This window comes from Myzus persicae, unplaced genomic scaffold (genome assembly GCF_001856785.1).
Source record: "Myzus persicae strain clone G006 unplaced genomic scaffold, MPER_G0061.0, whole genome shotgun sequence".
Classification (NCBI taxonomy): domain Eukaryota; kingdom Metazoa; phylum Arthropoda; class Insecta; order Hemiptera; family Aphididae; genus Myzus; species Myzus persicae.
In genome coordinates, this window is record NW_019101341.1 from 117,491 (window position 1) to 136,494 (window position 19,004).

General features: G+C 27.3%; 2 protein-coding genes across 2 annotated transcripts; one reads left to right on the forward strand and one right to left on the reverse strand.

Moving 5' to 3' along the window:
* The first annotated feature begins 1,240 nt into the window (after window positions 1-1,240).
* On the forward strand, window positions 1,241-4,939 carry LOC111028698. The gene is made up of 9 exons (XM_022307429.1): window positions 1,241-1,303; window positions 1,380-1,520; window positions 1,591-1,770; window positions 2,629-2,748; window positions 2,982-3,056; window positions 3,144-3,274; window positions 3,750-3,988; window positions 4,057-4,241; window positions 4,305-4,939. Exons 1-9 carry the CDS (start codon window positions 1,241-1,243, stop codon window positions 4,758-4,760), a joined length of 1,590 nt encoding a protein of 529 aa, XP_022163121.1. The 3' UTR covers window positions 4,761-4,939.
* A 3,992-nt stretch (window positions 4,940-8,931) lies between these two features.
* LOC111028699 (anaphase-promoting complex subunit 10) lies at window positions 8,932-10,217 on the reverse strand. Its single transcript, XM_022307430.1, has 3 exons — window positions 9,925-10,217; window positions 9,694-9,842; window positions 8,932-9,453 (listed from the first exon to the last, which is right to left on the reverse strand). The coding sequence occupies exons 2-3, from the start codon at window positions 9,818-9,820 to the stop codon at window positions 9,014-9,016; spliced, it is 567 nt and encodes a 188-aa protein (XP_022163122.1). The 5' UTR covers window positions 9,821-9,842; window positions 9,925-10,217; the 3' UTR covers window positions 8,932-9,013.
* Window positions 10,218-19,004: the final 8,787 nt, after the last annotated feature.

Genomic DNA, 19,004 nt, shown 5'->3' on the forward strand with positions numbered 1-19,004 from the left:
TCGGGTAAAACCAAAGAACCTATTTTCCAACCTATTATAATGTGTAAAAAAATATATATAAAAAAAAAAAATTATTGACTCAGTCGAAATGTCTCTGTCCGGGTTGGAAACGTCCATATACCATAGAGGCATCGAGAATATACACCTATTATTTATTAGTACATTTCAAATAAAATTGTTTGATAAAATATTATGTAGTATAATCGTAATTTTAAATTTAGTTATACACAATTCATGGTAAAAATAATTAGCAACACATTATTTTTCAACTATAATATTGTGAAATTCATATTTTTTAACACTATGAGAATGGTTGGCAGATGAATGGGCAATTAAAACAATATCACGTATACTGTTTACTAAGGATTTTCTTAGAATATTATAGTTTTAAATGACACCATATTGTATTGAACTTTTTTACCTTAAATAATACCTATTATTGTTGAAAAATAATGTATTATTATTTTTATTATAATTTGTTTTTTTTTTTTTAAATTTAAGCTTCTGCAACTGAGACCATTAGCTGTATAGGTTGTGGTACTGTAGGGTTATGGAACACGTGTGTGTTTGTTTTGGCAGAATTTCTAATGGGCACCCGTAGGTTTCTGCCATGCCCGGTTGGGGGATTATAATTTGTGTATTATTAAAATATGTTAAATAATGGCGACCATATTAAGTGTATAAAATTATTTAATTGGAATTAATAATTATTAGGTACGACTAAATATAAAATAATACTCCCCCATTGTCCTATAGTCCTGTGTTTAGTATTGTAATATTGCATATACATTATTTACTTATGTATATAAGTATATTGTAATCTTAGTCCTTAGATCATATGCTAGTATATATATATTTTGTATATTGTGATCTAAAATTAAAATGAAAATAATTGCATAAAAGGGGCCTATATAGGCAATTTTATATACGAATTTGAAAAATTCTTTCTGCGATGTATATATCTTAGTCCGTGGACGATCTACAAGGTTTATAGATAATAGTATATACTATTATCTATAAACCTTGGACGATCTATTCGTAAATCGTGGTTTCTCTGTTGATTATGTTATCTCGGGCTTGATAATAATATTGATAATTTGCAATAATAGATTAAAACAAATTAAAAAATGGATTTTCGTTCCACTTGCAGTAATTATTTTTTATTTTTAAAAACTATGATATAAATGATTTAATCTTAAAATATTCCTACAAACGCATTTATTCATTTTATTCATCGGGAATGAAGCGACGAAGAATGTCTGCTGAGTGTGAAATGGATCATTCATATGCCATGCCTAATGTTGTGAGTTACCTATATCATAATAATTATAAACTGTCAGTATATTGTGATTTTTAAAACTATATATATTCCCATTTAGAATGATAATTCAAACGCTCTATTGAAAAAGATTCAAAATGTCTATGCCAACAAACTATTAAATGATATTACCCTCGTTGTGGGTGGAATATCGTATCCTGCTCACCGCTTCATGTTATGTATTTCCAGCGATGTGTTTGAGGTGATTTTCAATGCAAAATTTATTTAAATGTTCTGTAGAATTCGAAATATTTATGACTTTAACATGACAGACCATGTTAATGAACTCAACATGGAGTGACTCGCATCAAGAAGTCATTGAGCTACAAGAAGTTCCACAGTGTATCGAAATATTTCCAGTATTTCTTCAATATTTTTATACAGGTGTAATAACGCTGGAACAGTCTAATATTATGCCAATGCTAGTGTTGGCTGACAAGTATAATGTCAAGGTATACAGAAGAGTACATAAATCAATTTTGGGTACTTATTGGTTATCGCGACTACCGTTAAAATTATAAAACAAACTATTATAAAAATGGAAAAACTGTAATTGTAAAAACTAGAAATAATTAATAATTCACTCTAGGAGGAAAATGCTCAGACATACAATTTAAAATTCCTATAAATAGACTTTCATGCTTTTGACGCCACATGAATTCAACCAAATAACTATCCAAATGTTGACGAGCAAGTGCCTCTATGTTTTTTGTTGTGCCATTTAGAGGATCCCCCATAACCTTTCGATATTCTATGTGTGAGCACCAGTTTGAGGATACACAAAATTATAAGTGTGGTTAACGGTTAAATGCTGAAACCCAGCATTCTGCAGTTCATTTGTTTTATAACCACACCAACAATCAGAATAAATAGTTGTTCCTTGGTTTATATTATCTTTTATTGCTTGTATCAGTGTAGACACAGACCGATCTTTGACTTCAACTAAAAAACATTCCGTCGTTTCCCGACAAATGCCTCTAAAAATCCATTGTTGAGGTAAAACTACTAGCATTATTTTTAAATCTTGTAAAAAGACTTTCGTCGATTTCTACTATTTTTCCTGGACCACCAATTTTCACGTTACGACTTTAAGACTTAAAACACATATTTTTCGCATAAAATTATTCCAGTCCACAGTAGTATCATAACACATATTTAACTGTGTTTGACAACATTTTAAAGAAGTCATTTCACTTCACAGCAATGCTAATAATAACCACCATTCAATACGTCTCGCTAGGTAGTCGTGATAACCGATAAGTACCCAATTTTGCATAGAAAAAAAATTACAAAAATTAAACATATTTTAGGATCTTACAGCTCTATGCGTTGAATACATGTGTGAACATATAGCTGATGCTGGTGACCAGGGTCAATTAGTAACTTGGTTTCAATATGTGTTGTCATTAAACCAACCAACTACCATTAATGTAAATATTACTTTGTTTTTCTGATTTTATTCTTAAAAACTATTTTTTTAGTTGTTGCATTTTTTATATATTGTTCATTTTACATTGAGAATATTTAGATAAGAATTTCTGATCATCTTTTAATTTTACGTTATTATTGTTTCATGTTTGAATAAAATATGTTTCAATTATAATTTATGATTTACAAACTTTAATTAATTACATTAAGTATAATTTATGAAAATTTGTTTCAGGCTTTATATTATTGTAAAATTTGGCAAGATACTGAGTGTATGGACATTAAGCCACCATGGAATAAATTACTTAAAGTGAGATTTTAATTTTTATGGACAAATAATTTGTACTTTATATTATTAAATATAGAATAATAATACTAATACAAACTAAACAATTAGGCTTGCAGAAATTATATAAAATGGAACATTGATTCTTGTATCAAATGTTTCAATACATTTCAATGTGATATTCTTGTTGGGCTATTGAAACAGTCTGATCTTGTGGTACATGATGAAATGCAGTTGTTTGGGTACATTTTAAAATTTAATTTTAATATTATTAATGGTGCAATTAGTAGAGCCCTACCATAATATTATCAACCAAATGTGAACTACGAGAACTTTGTCCTGCAACACTTTTTGTCATATTATATACATTAGACATTATACATATAAGTTATAACTAATTGATAAGTGATCTCCTGTTAACGGTATCATGTATCATCTGAATAATATTTGCGATGTGAGAGATACGATTAGAAGTTTTTTCTAAATTCTAAAATTAGCTGTAGGTACCTTCTACCTGTTACTTACTTAAAAGTAAACAACATAAATTCAAATTTATAAAAATATGTTTTATGTTTTAAATTTGTATTAATGTTGTCCAAAAAAAAAAAAAATGGTGGAAAAACTTAGCCCTGTAGCATCCTCAACCACTAATTGCGCCACTGAATAATACTTGTTGATGAATCCTAAAATATATTATAATATATAAATGTGTCATAGATGTGTTGCATCATGGTTAAACTACCAGTCTGCTGAAAAACTACTCGAATGCAATGATTCAGATACAATTGAAGATTACATGAGGAGCTTAACAGAACATGTCATGTCATTCATTAGATACCCAATGATTCTTCCTAGACAGATGGCCCAATTGTTAATGGTACCTATTGTCAAACAGAATAAAGACTTTTTCGTTAATAAAATGGCTGCAGCCATGGAGTACAATTTGGTGAAAATGGGTATGTTTTTAACAATTAGTAAGTTATATTTTAGCGCATTATTTTGATTACCTTATTTTTTTTATAAGAAAAACGGCCAGATACTGAACATAGCTTAGAATGTACGCCAAGATTGTACACTTGTGAAAGGTGGGGAAATTCTTTTAGAGTACGCACCAAAACTATTCCAAACTACCAATCTATAAAGCGAGATATTGTGACCCGTAACAGTCTTTTTGACCGAGATCGAGAGTTTAACGAAGAAGCTAAATGGGTCGGTACAATTACAATTACAATCAATAATTATTACTAATTAAAATTCTTTTTTTTATAACAGGAAATAGAAATGTTTTTGAAAGGTATGTGTTTTGGCAAGGCAATGTTGATGTCTTGGCGTGGTTCGATAGAATTGCCCGAAGTCATAATCAAAACTGTGCGTGCAACAATTAAAATGAAATTACGATCGGAAGATATTGAAGATGTTTCTCGTCATGTTCGTGTTGCCATTCTGGTGTATGCTGTTCAGAATAAAATTCTTCATGTTGTGACTGTTGTACAAAAAGTTGTATTGTTTGACATTGATCAAACTCTGATAACTATTGATGATTTGATGGTGTACGATGCAGTTAATCAACCGACAATTAATGAAGACTTACTTCGCATTAATGATACGAATGTCTCATACTTTACGTCAGACAGGATTCCATTAAAGTTCCATGTTATAATTACTCCTGTTGTACCTGGTCTGACTGATACTCACATTGGAACTAGAATACAACATGTACACATTTAACAGGTTTCAAGTCAAAGAAATTGTATTTTTTTGTTTTTGTGTTAAATGTTTCTGTGATAATGTTCTTTACCCAATGTTGGTAAATATATATGTTTATGTAAATAATTCTATCTTGCTTTTAAAACTATTAAGAGCTATGATAATTAACTGATTGAAAAATAAAAATTCTTTAATTCAGACAGTTAGATTATTGATTTGTTAACTATTGTGTAAATTTTTAGTACTAGATCTGCATTATCTTTAACTGATTAAAGTAAAATATACATTTTTAGAAAAATCCTTTTAAATAATTAAGACCAGTATTATAAAAAAATTCACTAAATACTGTAACTACTCAAGTACTCTAGTAATTTTAAGTGTTTGGTAATTATACAGTCAAAGGTCAACGATACTTTTTAAATTAATTCAATCATCACTTATAAGTTGTATGGTTTTTACATTCCTATGATATATTTACAGTGTTTATTCATCATATTCAAATTCATATTTTACAAATGACACAATATTAAAGGAACTTTGCTCACTTTTATAACTTATGACCTACTTAGGAATTTTTATTTCATTTGAGTGTTTTAATTTGGCATTGATTTTAATACCTGGGGTACCCCAGTGATACGGAATAGGGTAAAGAAGGAATTCTATTTTATATGTTATTTTACTATTATATTTATGAGAAACTATTTTTCTTTTAAATTTAATACCTTACTTAAAGATGTACTTCTAGATTAAATAATAATTAAAACGAATGACCAATTAATTGTTTCTTTTTTTAAAATTTCATTCTTTTTATATTAATCTGAACATGTTTCTTTATAAAAAAAAAATGGATTTGAACCACGAACAACTTCATTTTTTGTGAACAAATTAAATTTTTATGTGAACTTTTGGAACATTGCATATTTATAGCTATTTTTCGTCATTTACCTTGAATTCTGAATAATATGATAAGCGTTTCATAACTCTCAGATTCACACAATATTACAATGCATGTTATCCACCTTGGATTTTATTATAAATTTTATAATAGGAGAATCAGTATTTGTTTGGTATTCATATTGGTTTTACTTTCAATTAAATCATTAACACTAGAACAGGTCAATGTAATGAACTTTAAACAAAAGATTAATATTAAACATAATTTCAATAAACGGTAAAAATGCTATCATCTAGTTTTGTTGTATTATACCAGTATATTAATTTGTACAACTTAACATAATAATTATGAATAACATTTTGCTTACACAGTACCAATTATTTTAGATTTTTTTTTTGTATGGTAGTTATGATAATTTATTATAGCGAATAATGGACAACGTATATTTACATATAAAACAAAATCCATCACGAGTATAATCCTTATAGTATGTCTGAACACTTATGTATAAAATATAATGCATAAGTCCAAAGGAGTATTAATCCATATTAATATAATATTATGTAAACAAAAACCTAATCAGTAATCATGTATTTCACAGACTCACAGTACAAGAATTGTACATTTATTACAATATGCGTAATTATTTGTTAATTTATTTATCCAAGCTATGATAATAGTATATACTAGAGTCTATTAATCAGAGATTCTCAAACTTTTTTTTGTGCAAAACTCATGCCAAGAGTCTCATGGATTATGGATCTGTTATGTACAACTAATCACTAGAACTATTCAAAATTTCAATACTCTATAACAATAAGTGTATAAAATAATAATTTAGGTGTATTTAGTAACTATTTATACAAAATATAAGATAGTATTAGATCCTTTGAAATTAAAAATAATAATATTTACATGGCGTTCCATATACTAAGTCTACAATATTAAAATTTAAAAACAACTAACTAAAATATAATAAATTTATATTGAGACTTTTTTTGACTTCTGATCACATTAAAAAGTATAAACCTTTGTTTCAGAAAAAAATATCGTGAAGGTTAATTATGGGCATAATATGTATATAAAACATTTACCACACTAGTATAAGTTTAAAGTGTGTACAGTACTCCCTCGTTAACACGAACTCGGTTAACACAAATTATTGGATAACGCGAACCAGTCTTTCGGTCCCGAGAAAGGCTCTATACTAAAAGATAGGGTTTTTTTATTTCCTCGGTTAATACGAATTGTTTCAGTTAACACGAAACTCGAACAAATGTTAGGTACCATATTGTCGTTTAGTTGTTTAACACAAATAGAAAAATGTCAATATGTACATATGTATCTATTTATTATACAAATGGATTATGATCTCGGGGTCTGCGATGAAAATGCTAGAGAAGATGGAAAAGATAAAAACCCCGAAATCTCAGATCAAGAAATTGAACCTACTGAACCTCCAGTGGATAAACGCTCTCGGGCTGATGTGTTGGCAGCCTTTGATACCCTCGTCAAATTTTCCCAAACCAGTGCAGAGTTAGATTGCAAATTTGATGACCAGTTGAACAGCAGCAGAAAACAGTGCCTAGAAAACTATGAAGTTACATTCACCCAGAAACATATCACTTACTTTTTTAAAACGACGTGGCGAAGTGAGTTTTAAATTAATTTATGTTTGAAAAAATGTATTAAAAATATTTCTTTATATGTAATGTAACGTAGTAATTAATTAATTAAAAATATTTGTTTATATGTAGTATGTATGTACCAAAGTAATGTACATTTATATTTTGAAGATTACATTAATAAAAAAAATTTATTTGAGTGTAAAATAACCTACCCGGTTTACACAAATTTTCTTAACACGAACAGGTTATTTTGTGGTCCCGTCGTGTTCGTGTTAACGAGGGAGTACTGTAATATTATATTAATTTTTTTTTTAACTAGAAAGTTTATATAATGGCGTTAGATCCACAGATATTTGAATAATTACTGGTAATTAAAATAACTCAAACCATCTGTAATAAAACAAATATCTTTTAATTTTTTAATTATTTTAACTTCATGATGTAAAGATACTGATATTTTCAAAGAAAGCATAGCACACTTCCACTCTATGGAAAATAATTTGTCTAATACTTGTCTAATACAATGGCAACTATCTTAATCTTAATATATAATTATATTAGACTTTAAGAACAGTTTTTCACTTTTTTTATGTAACAATAACAAAATGAATAAGACAAAAATATGTTTTTCAAGTCACAGCTGTTAATAGAAAATATATTATTTCATAATCATAATTTACTAAGAAATAATAAAAGCTTTGATCTCAAATAGTCATATATAATGTATAATGCTAATTAATAAATAATAATTACAATTGATGAGGAAGTGAATGACAAATTAATGATAAACAGAAATATATTGTTTAAAAAATACAATAATTGAATCATCATTACTTTTAATATATAGTCAGTGGCGTATCCTAGGGTGTTGTTTGGGGGTTATGACAGTATACATACAAACTATAACTTTGATCTTAACTAACATAAATATTTATACATAACTGTTATAATAAATAGATAATTTATCATAATTCATAACAGACATAATAAATAAATATTTTTGTAAATTAAAGTCAGTAATAGTTTGTATTTATATTACATGTAATTAACATCCCCTTACAAGAATCTTAGTTACGTCACTGGATTTAGCGTTTGATTTGTGTCAACATATGACATAAAAATAAATAATTCACATTTATAGGCAGCGAGATGAAATAGAATGTACAACAGAATCAAATTTTAGAAGCAGTAGATAGGAAATACAAACATGATAAATAAATTTTAGTAAAAATTTAGATTATTATTTAATGTTTTAGTAATAAAGGACAGATTAGTTGAATAACCATAAAGAACGAATTGGAATTCATCGGGCTGGCTACAATAGTAAAATGTCAATGATCTTAGTCAAAATACATATATGGTCACATTCCAAAGGCTTAAGGCATGGTACAAAAATTTAAGGGAATTGAAATGCTTAAAGTACATGTTCATCGTAAATTATCATACAAATTCAAATAAAAAAATAATGAATTTTAAAAATCAGCATAAAAAGGTATAATATATTAACAAACAGTTTTTTTTAGCTAAAAAAATTGTCAAGGTGGTAGATATCATTAAAAAAAAATGTTCACATGTTTTAAAGAATAATAATAAATACAATAACTTAATGAGAAATGTTAACATTTCATGTCAAAAAAAAAACTTAGTATTTAGTAGGTAACTACATAAATATGTTTATTGTAATTTTAATCTAATCTTTCTATAGTATATTATAGTATAGTGTTAGCTAACAAATAATAAAACAAAATAATTTATTTTATGATTGTATATTGTCTCATTTCTACAGTGCTAAAATTACCAATGAGAAGATCTCTTTTTTCAACAGGTGAGTGCACTTTAATTTGTCTCATATGTGTATCTCTTCCATTTTGATGATTGGTAATAACAGCGATTTGTAACATGTATGTTTTCAATGGTAAATCATTGATATCTTTAGTCATTATTCTTACCCAGCCATAAGGTTCGTTCAGTTCAACTACTTCAACTTCTTGTAAGTCATTAAAATTAGTGCCAGCACGTACTGATATACGACCAGGTGTATAGCTTTCATCAAGTCTATAGTCAATGTATATGCATATATCACGCACAACTGTCTTACGTCTAAATTGAATATTAACTAAATGTGGAAGTTGACCATCTGACTGCCAGTAAGTTTCCATACAATCATCTCTTAACTGGTCCACACCAAAACCTGAAATAAAAATAATAAAAATAATTTAGTAGTGTAATATTGTAGATATACTCTGTAATGGAGTCACCTGATAAAATTGTAGTTTGGAGATATTGTTATGAACAATAATAATAAACAATAACACTCAATAATGATTTAAGTATAAGTCATTACATTTTGTTCGCCAAGTTTATAACACAAGAAAATCATTTTCTTTTAGGCAAATAGGTATGTTAACTTCAAGAAAAATCTTTATTTTACCTGGTTTGCATGATGATAGACTCCATATTGCTTGACTACCCACTTCACGTACTATTCCAGAGCGTACATCTTTCATTGGATCAATTTTTTCTTCATCAGATGCATTATTGTTGTTTGGAGTTGCCATTTTGAAACGTTTGCACTCTCAGCTTAAAACCAAGTAAACAAGAAACACATTGATACATCAATATTAACCATTAAGTTAGTTATGTTTCATAAATGTAAAAATACCTAGTAAATATTAAAATTCACTAAAACAGTCGTGGATCACGTCAATAGTGTTATATGGGCACACAACGTGTACAACTATAACAATATAGGAAAGTTGGTGTGAGCTAGTGTATTACGGAGGGCAGAAGTTATCGAATGCTGGAACAATATATGAACAATCAACAAATTTTCATTCGTGATAATATGTAAATTGCAATGATAAATGATTGTCAAACGATATTCGATATCCTAAAATTCTAAATTCGAATAATCAGATTCGGTTTAATTTTCAAATAAATGAATATATTTCTTATCAGTCGGAACATAATATGTGATAAAAATTACCCACGGTGCCAACCACGAATTAAAATATTTTAATTCGTGGTGCCAACTAACTGTCAATACCGCGACTTAAGACCACAGACCTAAACTTCCAGTAGCAGCTGTATGCTTAAAACGATAAAACAACAATAGGTACGCATCAATGTGTAATTAAATGTGTAAAATACCAAGGTGGAAAGGTGTGCAAGTTTGTTTTGTCAGTATTATGTACATACCTATCTTTTTACTCGGATGAAATGAATCATTTTTGGCTATAGGCGATTATGGTAGGTATTGATGATTAGTGGCCTTGTGGGTTTTTACATTTCGAATATTTCGATAAAAGTTATTTTATTATAATTGGTACATACGACATACCTAACCTAAATTGAAATATTTATAACTTCTTATCGTTTCAAATCTTCAAGTAGTCCTAATTATAGTTTTTAGGTCTAATGCCTGTGCCTAGTAAAATGTTAATTTTGTACTACCTACTACAGACTATCGGAGTATCGGACTATATTCATATTATAATCATTGTATATTTGTATATTATTTAGTCTGCCGTTGTTCCACAAATATATCAATTTTTTATTTACAATCGACTATTGACACGTAAATACGTAATCATTAAATCATAATTTACAGTCGTCACTGTATAGAAGACCACACTATTATACCCAGGAGCGTATTTTGGGATAAAAAAACAAATTTAAACAGTACTTACTACTTACCTATTGGCCATTGCCAGTTTATTTTATAATATTAATGAATGAAATAAGCTTTTACTCTTATCTGTAGTTTGAACAATATATTTTAATAAGTATATAATTAAATATAATTAAGAATATAATACGCAGTACGTTAACAATTTGACAAAAAGTTTTGTTTTATACTTAACTAATTTTAAAAAAAGACGTTGGTACATTATATTTTCAAAAAACACGATAAACTTAAAATAATCAAAATTTGAAAGTCAATAGAATGATATAACGGTTATCATTAGTATTAAATTTATCAGCATCACGGTGATAATTATTTGGAATTGTGGTGAAACCCAAGCAGTTGCCAATGTGATTTTGTAGTACGTCCGTGGGTGTACTCGTGTAGGTACACATCGTGCGATTAAAGTATATACGACAGGTTAGGGGCAATCGCCGCATATTACTCCAAAAATACACTACTGGGCTCTGACTACATCTGTACTGTATATATATCATATTATATGCAAGTATCTTTGTTACATAACAATCTAATTTTGTGTTTTTTCGGATGAAATTAATGAACATGGTAAGTGATATAATATATCGATATAAGTGATTATATCGATGCCTGCAATTTTAAACGAGTCCTCAAACGTGAAACGAATGAGTATCTTTTACAACGTGTCAAAATCTGATATTTTGTGCAATATTACCATAGACGATAGACCTATGAACCAGGTTAACTAGTTAATAAGTCTATGAATATTACATAATATCTACAGTCTACACTGATAGCGTGTAGATGCTTCGAATGATACCAGGCTAGATGAATTGCCTATACAATACTCCTTGAAAAATAACAAATTGGAACCACTTGAGGACTACCATCAAATCAAACAGGTATGATAAATCGATAATAAATAATAGTATAAATTATCACTCAGGTGCGCAATTTGAATTGCATGATCCCATTAAAAAGTTGATACTTGATTAAATCAGACAATAATATTGACCATTAAAATGATTGGGATTGGGTTGAACGAAGCGATCGTAATAACTAATAAATGATCGATTCTATATTACCAGCGATACTTACGAGTTACAATAATCATTATTTAGCGAGAATACTGTAGTGGCGAAGTACCTATAAACATTATAAACATACATACTACTACATATTGTAGACATGTCAACCGTTTAGTATTACGAATCAAGTTGTAATGGAAACTTACATTGATATACCTAGATATACAGATAGTTAACTACCCCAAAATTTGTCTTTAGTATATTATAGGTATTTCCCGTAATTGGAATTGTACATAAAAAAGTGAGACATTTTTTTAAAATCACGTCATGATTTATGTACATATCAATATGTCTGGAAAAATATAATATGTATTTTATTGGAATATGTTCTAATTTGAACTATAAGTCTTGACGGACGGGTTTTTTTAAAGACTTAATTTGAGACATGTTGTGTTGCTCGAAATCCCTATATTGATCACCAGGTTATCTATAAAATTCAGTTGTATAGGTACACAAAAATATAGTATAAATATTTATAACTTTCTATGGAACCAAAATATTTTAGTAAAATAATAATTTTTATATAAAAAAGAAAACGGTGTGGCACAGATAATAATTTTTTCATAATATCATCATTAAGTTTGACATCAATTTGTTTCTATATAATTTTAAAATTATAAAAGTACAAAAACTCAAAACTATATCGATTACACTTACACCAAACTTAAATTTGTCAAATTACTCTTGGATACTGTGGAATACGAATATAACAAATAACTGCGGTCACCACGTCTTTTTGGCGGTAATTCCATTCTGCACTTTTCAAGTACCTAGTGGCTAAATCTTCTATGTATCCACTTGAGTCATTTTAAGTATAAATATACTATTTTGGGTACCTATCTACAAAATATGTAATATGCTTCTTATATATCAATCAACAATGCTTAGGGGATAATATGTAGTTGATAAATGGCTCCGTAGCTATAAATTATTTATTTAAATTATACGCTTGCGTAAGTAGACGTAATTCAAAATAATATTAATATTGTTAGATTATAATTTTTTTAATAATATGTATTGTTAAATGTATTTGTGGTAGCACCTATATTATGGAATGATAAAAATGATTTATCAATTTATTGTTTAAAAACTCATAACATAATATTTTATAAGTAATAGTTATCCAGCATCCCAAACACACATGGTGTACAAAATGAATATTTCCAATTCTTTCGGTAAAGCCCACCCCACATAAAACGAACATGGCCAATTTAAAAGTATTATATCACTGCCGATACTAAAATAGGGCGCTCTTTTTAAATTGACTGCCAACTCTCAACGGGAGGGACGTTATCCCAGTTAAGATTAATGAATTGTTTCGAGACCAATTTCTTGGGGATCGTTATTTTTTTCTAACATTTTTTTTACGACGCTTGTCGCCTTATTACTCCCAATCGCCATTTTTAAAGACACCACATAATTTGGTACCAAAAATACATAAAGACAATGGATCAATAATTTCCTTTATTATCTATTTGTCTATGGATATTTTTGTTTAGTTCTTCTACGAGATTGCTAAGTATTTTTACTACTATGTGTTATTGGCTATTATATTGGTACCTATATAATAATATTACTATTCTAATATTTTTACATTAATAAAATTGATTTGATTAATTTACAGGGTGTAACAGGAAGATATGACAAATATCATATACCAGATATTTCATAACTTTCTGTTACACCTTGTTTATCAATGTTGTATTATGTCTAATAGATGTTTGTATTATTGACAAAGGTTAAGTAAAAAACGATTTAACAGTCGTATGTATTATACATATATATAATAATTAATGCAATACGATAATTTTAAAATGACTGTATTATACTAAAGTACTAAACGTGATAATTAATTAATTGGTATTATTTAAATATTATAGCAAATAGATAATTCAAAGTATGATCCAAAAATATTATATTTACTCTAAACAAAAATTTCATTTTATTTAATTATCGTTTAAAATATTCAGTACCTACGAATTTTGATTTTATTGGTCTGATTTTTAAATTTCACTATTATGAATTTACCTACCAAATATACCTACCATATAGTAAAGTAACCTAACGAAGATGTGACAAACTGACAACCGTACATGATCTATAGACGGTCGCATATATAGCGTATAGTTTATAGCCGTGGGCCTTGGCTGTAGAACAAAAAAACTTGACAGGTAATTGTTGTAAATTATACATTAAATTTTGTATGATAAAAAAATATTATGATATGAAATGAACAGTAATGAAAATACAATATGTAATTTTACCTACTACTCGTTTTATTTTAACAGCGCAATACGGATCTATGGATTAAGAACAATATTTAACAGCTGCTGATAAACAGATAAATCAGCTTATTGATTATTTTTGGAGTAAAAAGCTAGACAGTTTTAAAGTTTTATAAGTGTAATTTAATTGTAAACTAGTAGACTCTAAAAGAATATAAGGGTAGTTGTACAAGTTGAAGTAAAATAATCCACACCCTAAGACCTTCATTTTATCCTCCTTGAACCCCCTACAGGACGTTGATCCAAAACATTATACGTGCTAAATGATAGAACTATTAAAACTCCCCTTCATATGTTTGCCATACTCCGTAGAAATATATAAAACTATGGTGATCTAAGGTCCTGAGAAATTATAGGAATTTTATAAAAATATGGTGTTAAAACATATCTGGCCGTCTATATCGCGTATGCTTTTCTTTAAATGACATTTTTTAATGAATTATCTTATTTCAAAAATATTAACATTATTTTGACACAATACAATTATTATTACCGCATATTTATAAGATATTTTTTGTACTTGAATACAGGCGTAATCGGTAGTTAAACAATTGAATCAATTGATAGTCATATATAGGCAGACATTAATTATATAGGTTAGTTGCCTATAGGCATAGCCATCTTATGATGTGATTTTTAAAGTTACGTATCTAATAATATCATAATATAGTAAAACGTTTCAAAAATAATAAATTACGATATTATACAAACAGTTACAACAGACAAAAATATGAATTTAAATTTAAGAATTTTAACATAATAACAATTTGAATGAATAATATTATGAAAACGATTGGACATGATCAATTTAATTGTATAAGTTTCTTCTCATGATGTATTAAATAATAATATAATACATATTAATCGATAATACAACATTAGCTTTATACAAAGTTATATTTATTTTAAAGTTTAGTTTAATTCTAAGTTTTCAATTTTTATTTTAGATTTTTTTTACTGTTTTAATAGTTTGTAGTGTCACCCACACTACAGCACCAGGGTGTGTCTGCTTGCATTGCACAAGTTACTGACAATGTGCGGTAAAAGAAAAAAGAAAAAATACGATAGAAAAAGAAATCTAAAAGCAAGGAAGCAGCAGAATGAAAGAGAAAGAGAAAAAGAGAGGGAATGAGTGAGAGAGAAAGAAAGACAGTGTAGCGTGTGTCTGTGTGTGTGCTGTGCGTGCGTGCGTGTAAGAGCCTAAGCGAGGAAGAATGGAAGACTGAGAGGGAATATTACTATTCAGGGGGTTTCGGGGATACTTTTGGCTGGGGTGAAATATTTTGATTAATGATCCGCCGGCAAGGAACTGCCGCGTCTTAAGTCAGTCGACGGAGACAGCCAGTGCCAGGGACAGGGCACATAACGAATATCGAAAACCCCAGGAGGTCGGTTAATACCCCCTTTTTCATTTTTTTCACTACCCCTCGCGGTTGTTTTTATTGTAGACCGTGGATAGTATTATTATTATTATTATTTTATTTTTTTGTAATCATATCATCATAATTTTAATAATATGTATATAAGAATAGTGTTTTTTACAGATGTATAATAATTTATAGGTACAGTAAATATTTTAAACAGCCGAACGTACTATAATTTGGACATTTACTATTAAACTTGGGAAAACAAAACTTTATACAAAATAAATTTAAAAATGCTTTTAAACTTTGAAATAAAACTATTGAACATTTTCCTATCAATTGAAGATCAATCTTAAATTATAGAGTCAATGCGTCGTTAAAATAAATGATGAAACACAAAAATTAATATATATATTTATTTATTTATTTATGTTAGAATTAACTTTACGCAGTTATATAGATATAAAGCGAATATAACATTACATATTATTATATACCTAATTAATACCCATAGGTACTACCTATAATCTATATGCATTATTAAATTTTAACATACTCAATAGGTATGTATAGAACATGTTATGTAATATGTATGTTATATTTTGATCTGACAAATAAAAATTTCGTTCATTAATTACAAAATATTACAATGTTATATAAGCTTATAACTTATTAGCTATTTCATACCTAAGTCTTCATTATTTTAATAAAATGGTTATTGAAAAAACAAATATTTTATTTATTTAAACTTGTTTACATTTTAGACTTAATATAATAGATACCTACTGTCTGCAGAGATATTGAAACCAGTCATCAATTGCAATTTGCAGAGACCATATTGCTGTTATTATTGTCATAACATGTATACTTATTAATTGTACAATTTTAAACCTCACAGTTGGTCATTTGAACGTTAATATGCAAATTAATAAAAGTATATTAATAATTAGATTTATTATCTTAATTGAAAACATAAAATAATTAACAAATTTAGCTAGTTTGTTTTTATTTTCTTTCACAATGTTATTTAAGTATAACGAGTAACGACTATAATATTATGACTTATCTCAACAGGAATCGAATTTATTACATCACTTAAAAATATTAAATAAGTGGTTTAATATCAATTATGTTTTTTGCCCTAAAAAGTCTTAACATATATACCTAATGTTATGTTCTTATATACTTAAGAACATAAAAAAAAATATTTCTAAAATGTTTTCAATACTTACGCATATATTTATATTTTTTAATTTTGGTATTTTATAAGACTACGAATATAATTCATAAACTGAATATTTAATTTTTCTAACATGACAACTTTTAAACATTATTTTGGATCTTTGGCGTAATAAAAATGTTTTTTAAATGTCTTATTTTGGAAATATTATTTAGATGTTATTTAAAAATAGGTTTTAAGTAGTTTCTCTGAGCGGAAATAATATACTATATGAGTTAATCAAACACCTACTGCAGAAAGGTAAAAATTGAGAAAAATGTTCAAGATTTCTAAACAATTAATAATTTCTAGGTTAACTCTGCTCAATAACAGTTATTTTTTCGAATAAAATGATTCCCTTCTTTTATTCTATTGTTTTGTCATTGCTCAACAATTATTCTAATAATTTAATCTTTAAACTTAAGTGTATTTTTATGTTAGTCAATATTTTAATAGTAAATACTGTTTTTATTTACTAATATACCTACCTAGGTAAAAAACCTTCCTAAGAAAATAATTCAGTTATAATATTTTTTCTATACATACATTATACATATAATAGTATAACATTGTATAGTATTTATTTTTTTTAAAGTGATAGTATAGGTAAATGTAAAAGTTGATTGATTGTTACTGAAGATGCCAGGCACCAGAAGTATGATTACATTAGTGCGTTTTCAAATCTATGTACCGTAACAAGGTGATTTTTTAAGTATACTCACCCCATTTTTTGTTTAAAATAGGCATATATTAAAATTTTGATTTCTTAATTTTTAAGCGCAGTTAAATATGTACGATGTTTTCAAATATTTAGATTTTTCACAGAATTTATATATTTTTTTAAAATGAAAATCTAGGCGTATGTTATTATGAAAATTGTGAGTAAGATGATTTTTCTGAACATTTTAACACATTGTAATCGAAATTTGAACAAAAAGTCTAAGTTATTCCCTCTAAAGTAAATATAAACTTAGAATATAATATAATATTAAAAAGTGTTCTATGTATACTTGACAAAGTAGTATAGTTACAAACAAATATTGCATGCTTAATTATAATTACTGAGCTCGTATCCATTTACAAAGTATATTAAATGGACTATAGTCTTATATACTTAGTATTCAAAGTATAATTCGTTTAGATTTCAATTACACTACATCCTCATTTTCTGAAAAATCGTCTGATTCACAATTTGCATTAAAACATACTTATATAAGTTCTCATTTGAAAAAATATAGTTGGTATCAAAACAGTATAGGTACTCCTCAAGTGTTGTAAAAAATCTAAGTGTTCGAAAATATTTACTTAAACTACACATCATTTCAAAAAAATCAGAATTTAAATACATCTATTACACATTTAAACATAAAAATAAGACGAGTATGTCTATAAAATCACTTTGTACAAATATAATTTACATATTTATAAAATTATTATTATGTGAATTTAACCATAACAAACATTTATATTTATTATTATTTATTTGTTAGAATATGTAAATTATTATGATTTGGTATAATGATATAGTTATATAGAGCGCTGGAATTAGAAAAATAAAAGAAAGGGACTCTTAGTTTTAAAAATTAGCGTCCTTTGCATAAATTGAACCGTTAAGCCTTCACACGTTTTTCACATAACCAAATAATTCAAATAGTATACACTAAATAAAATAATCCAATCTATATATACTAAAAATGGCGTACAGATCATAGTTTTTAAAATTTTGTATATTGAGTGAATTGTCAATGTTATTAGTTGTTACTTATATTATAGTTTTATTACAGTTCAAATTAAGAATGAAAACCTACCTTCTATTAAGTGATCATAATAAAACTTTTAATTTATATTAAGTTGTGAGCTTGTAAGTTATAACTTATGAGAAGCAAGTAATTAGTTTGTTTTATTAACCACGTCACACGTGTAAGCTGTTAAATAAGATATTTTAATACTAGCCATCCACTATCCAGATCTTTGATTTTTATCATGTATGAATAATTTATTGAATTTATCTGAGTTGTTGATACATACTATAGCCCGAAACAGGTATATTTTAATTAATATTGTCTGATTATTGAACATGTTTTTTAAAAATAATTTGCAAACATGACATCCCACCATGGCA

What these genes read in the sequence shown, in the direction of transcription:
- LOC111028698 (XM_022307429.1), top strand. Translation starts at nt 1,241, where the DNA reads ATGAAGCGACGAAGAATGTCTGCTGAGTGTGAAATGGATCATTCATAT. An exon ending in TTTCCAGCGATGTGTTTGAG is followed by an intron (nt 1,521 to 1,590) that starts GTGATTTTCAAT and finishes TTAACATGACAG; the next exon opens with ACCATGTTAATGAACTCAAC. An exon ending in GTACAATTTGGTGAAAATGG is followed by an intron (nt 3,989 to 4,056) that starts GTATGTTTTTAA and finishes TTTTTTTATAAG; the next exon opens with AAAAACGGCCAGATACTGAA.
- LOC111028699 (XM_022307430.1), bottom strand. Translation starts at nt 9,820, where the DNA reads ATGGCAACTCCAAACAACAATAATGCATCTGATGAAGAAAAAATTGAT. An exon ending in TCTATCATCATGCAAACCAG is followed by an intron (nt 9,454 to 9,693) that starts GTAAAATAAAGA and finishes TTTTTATTTCAG; the next exon opens with GTTTTGGTGTGGACCAGTTA.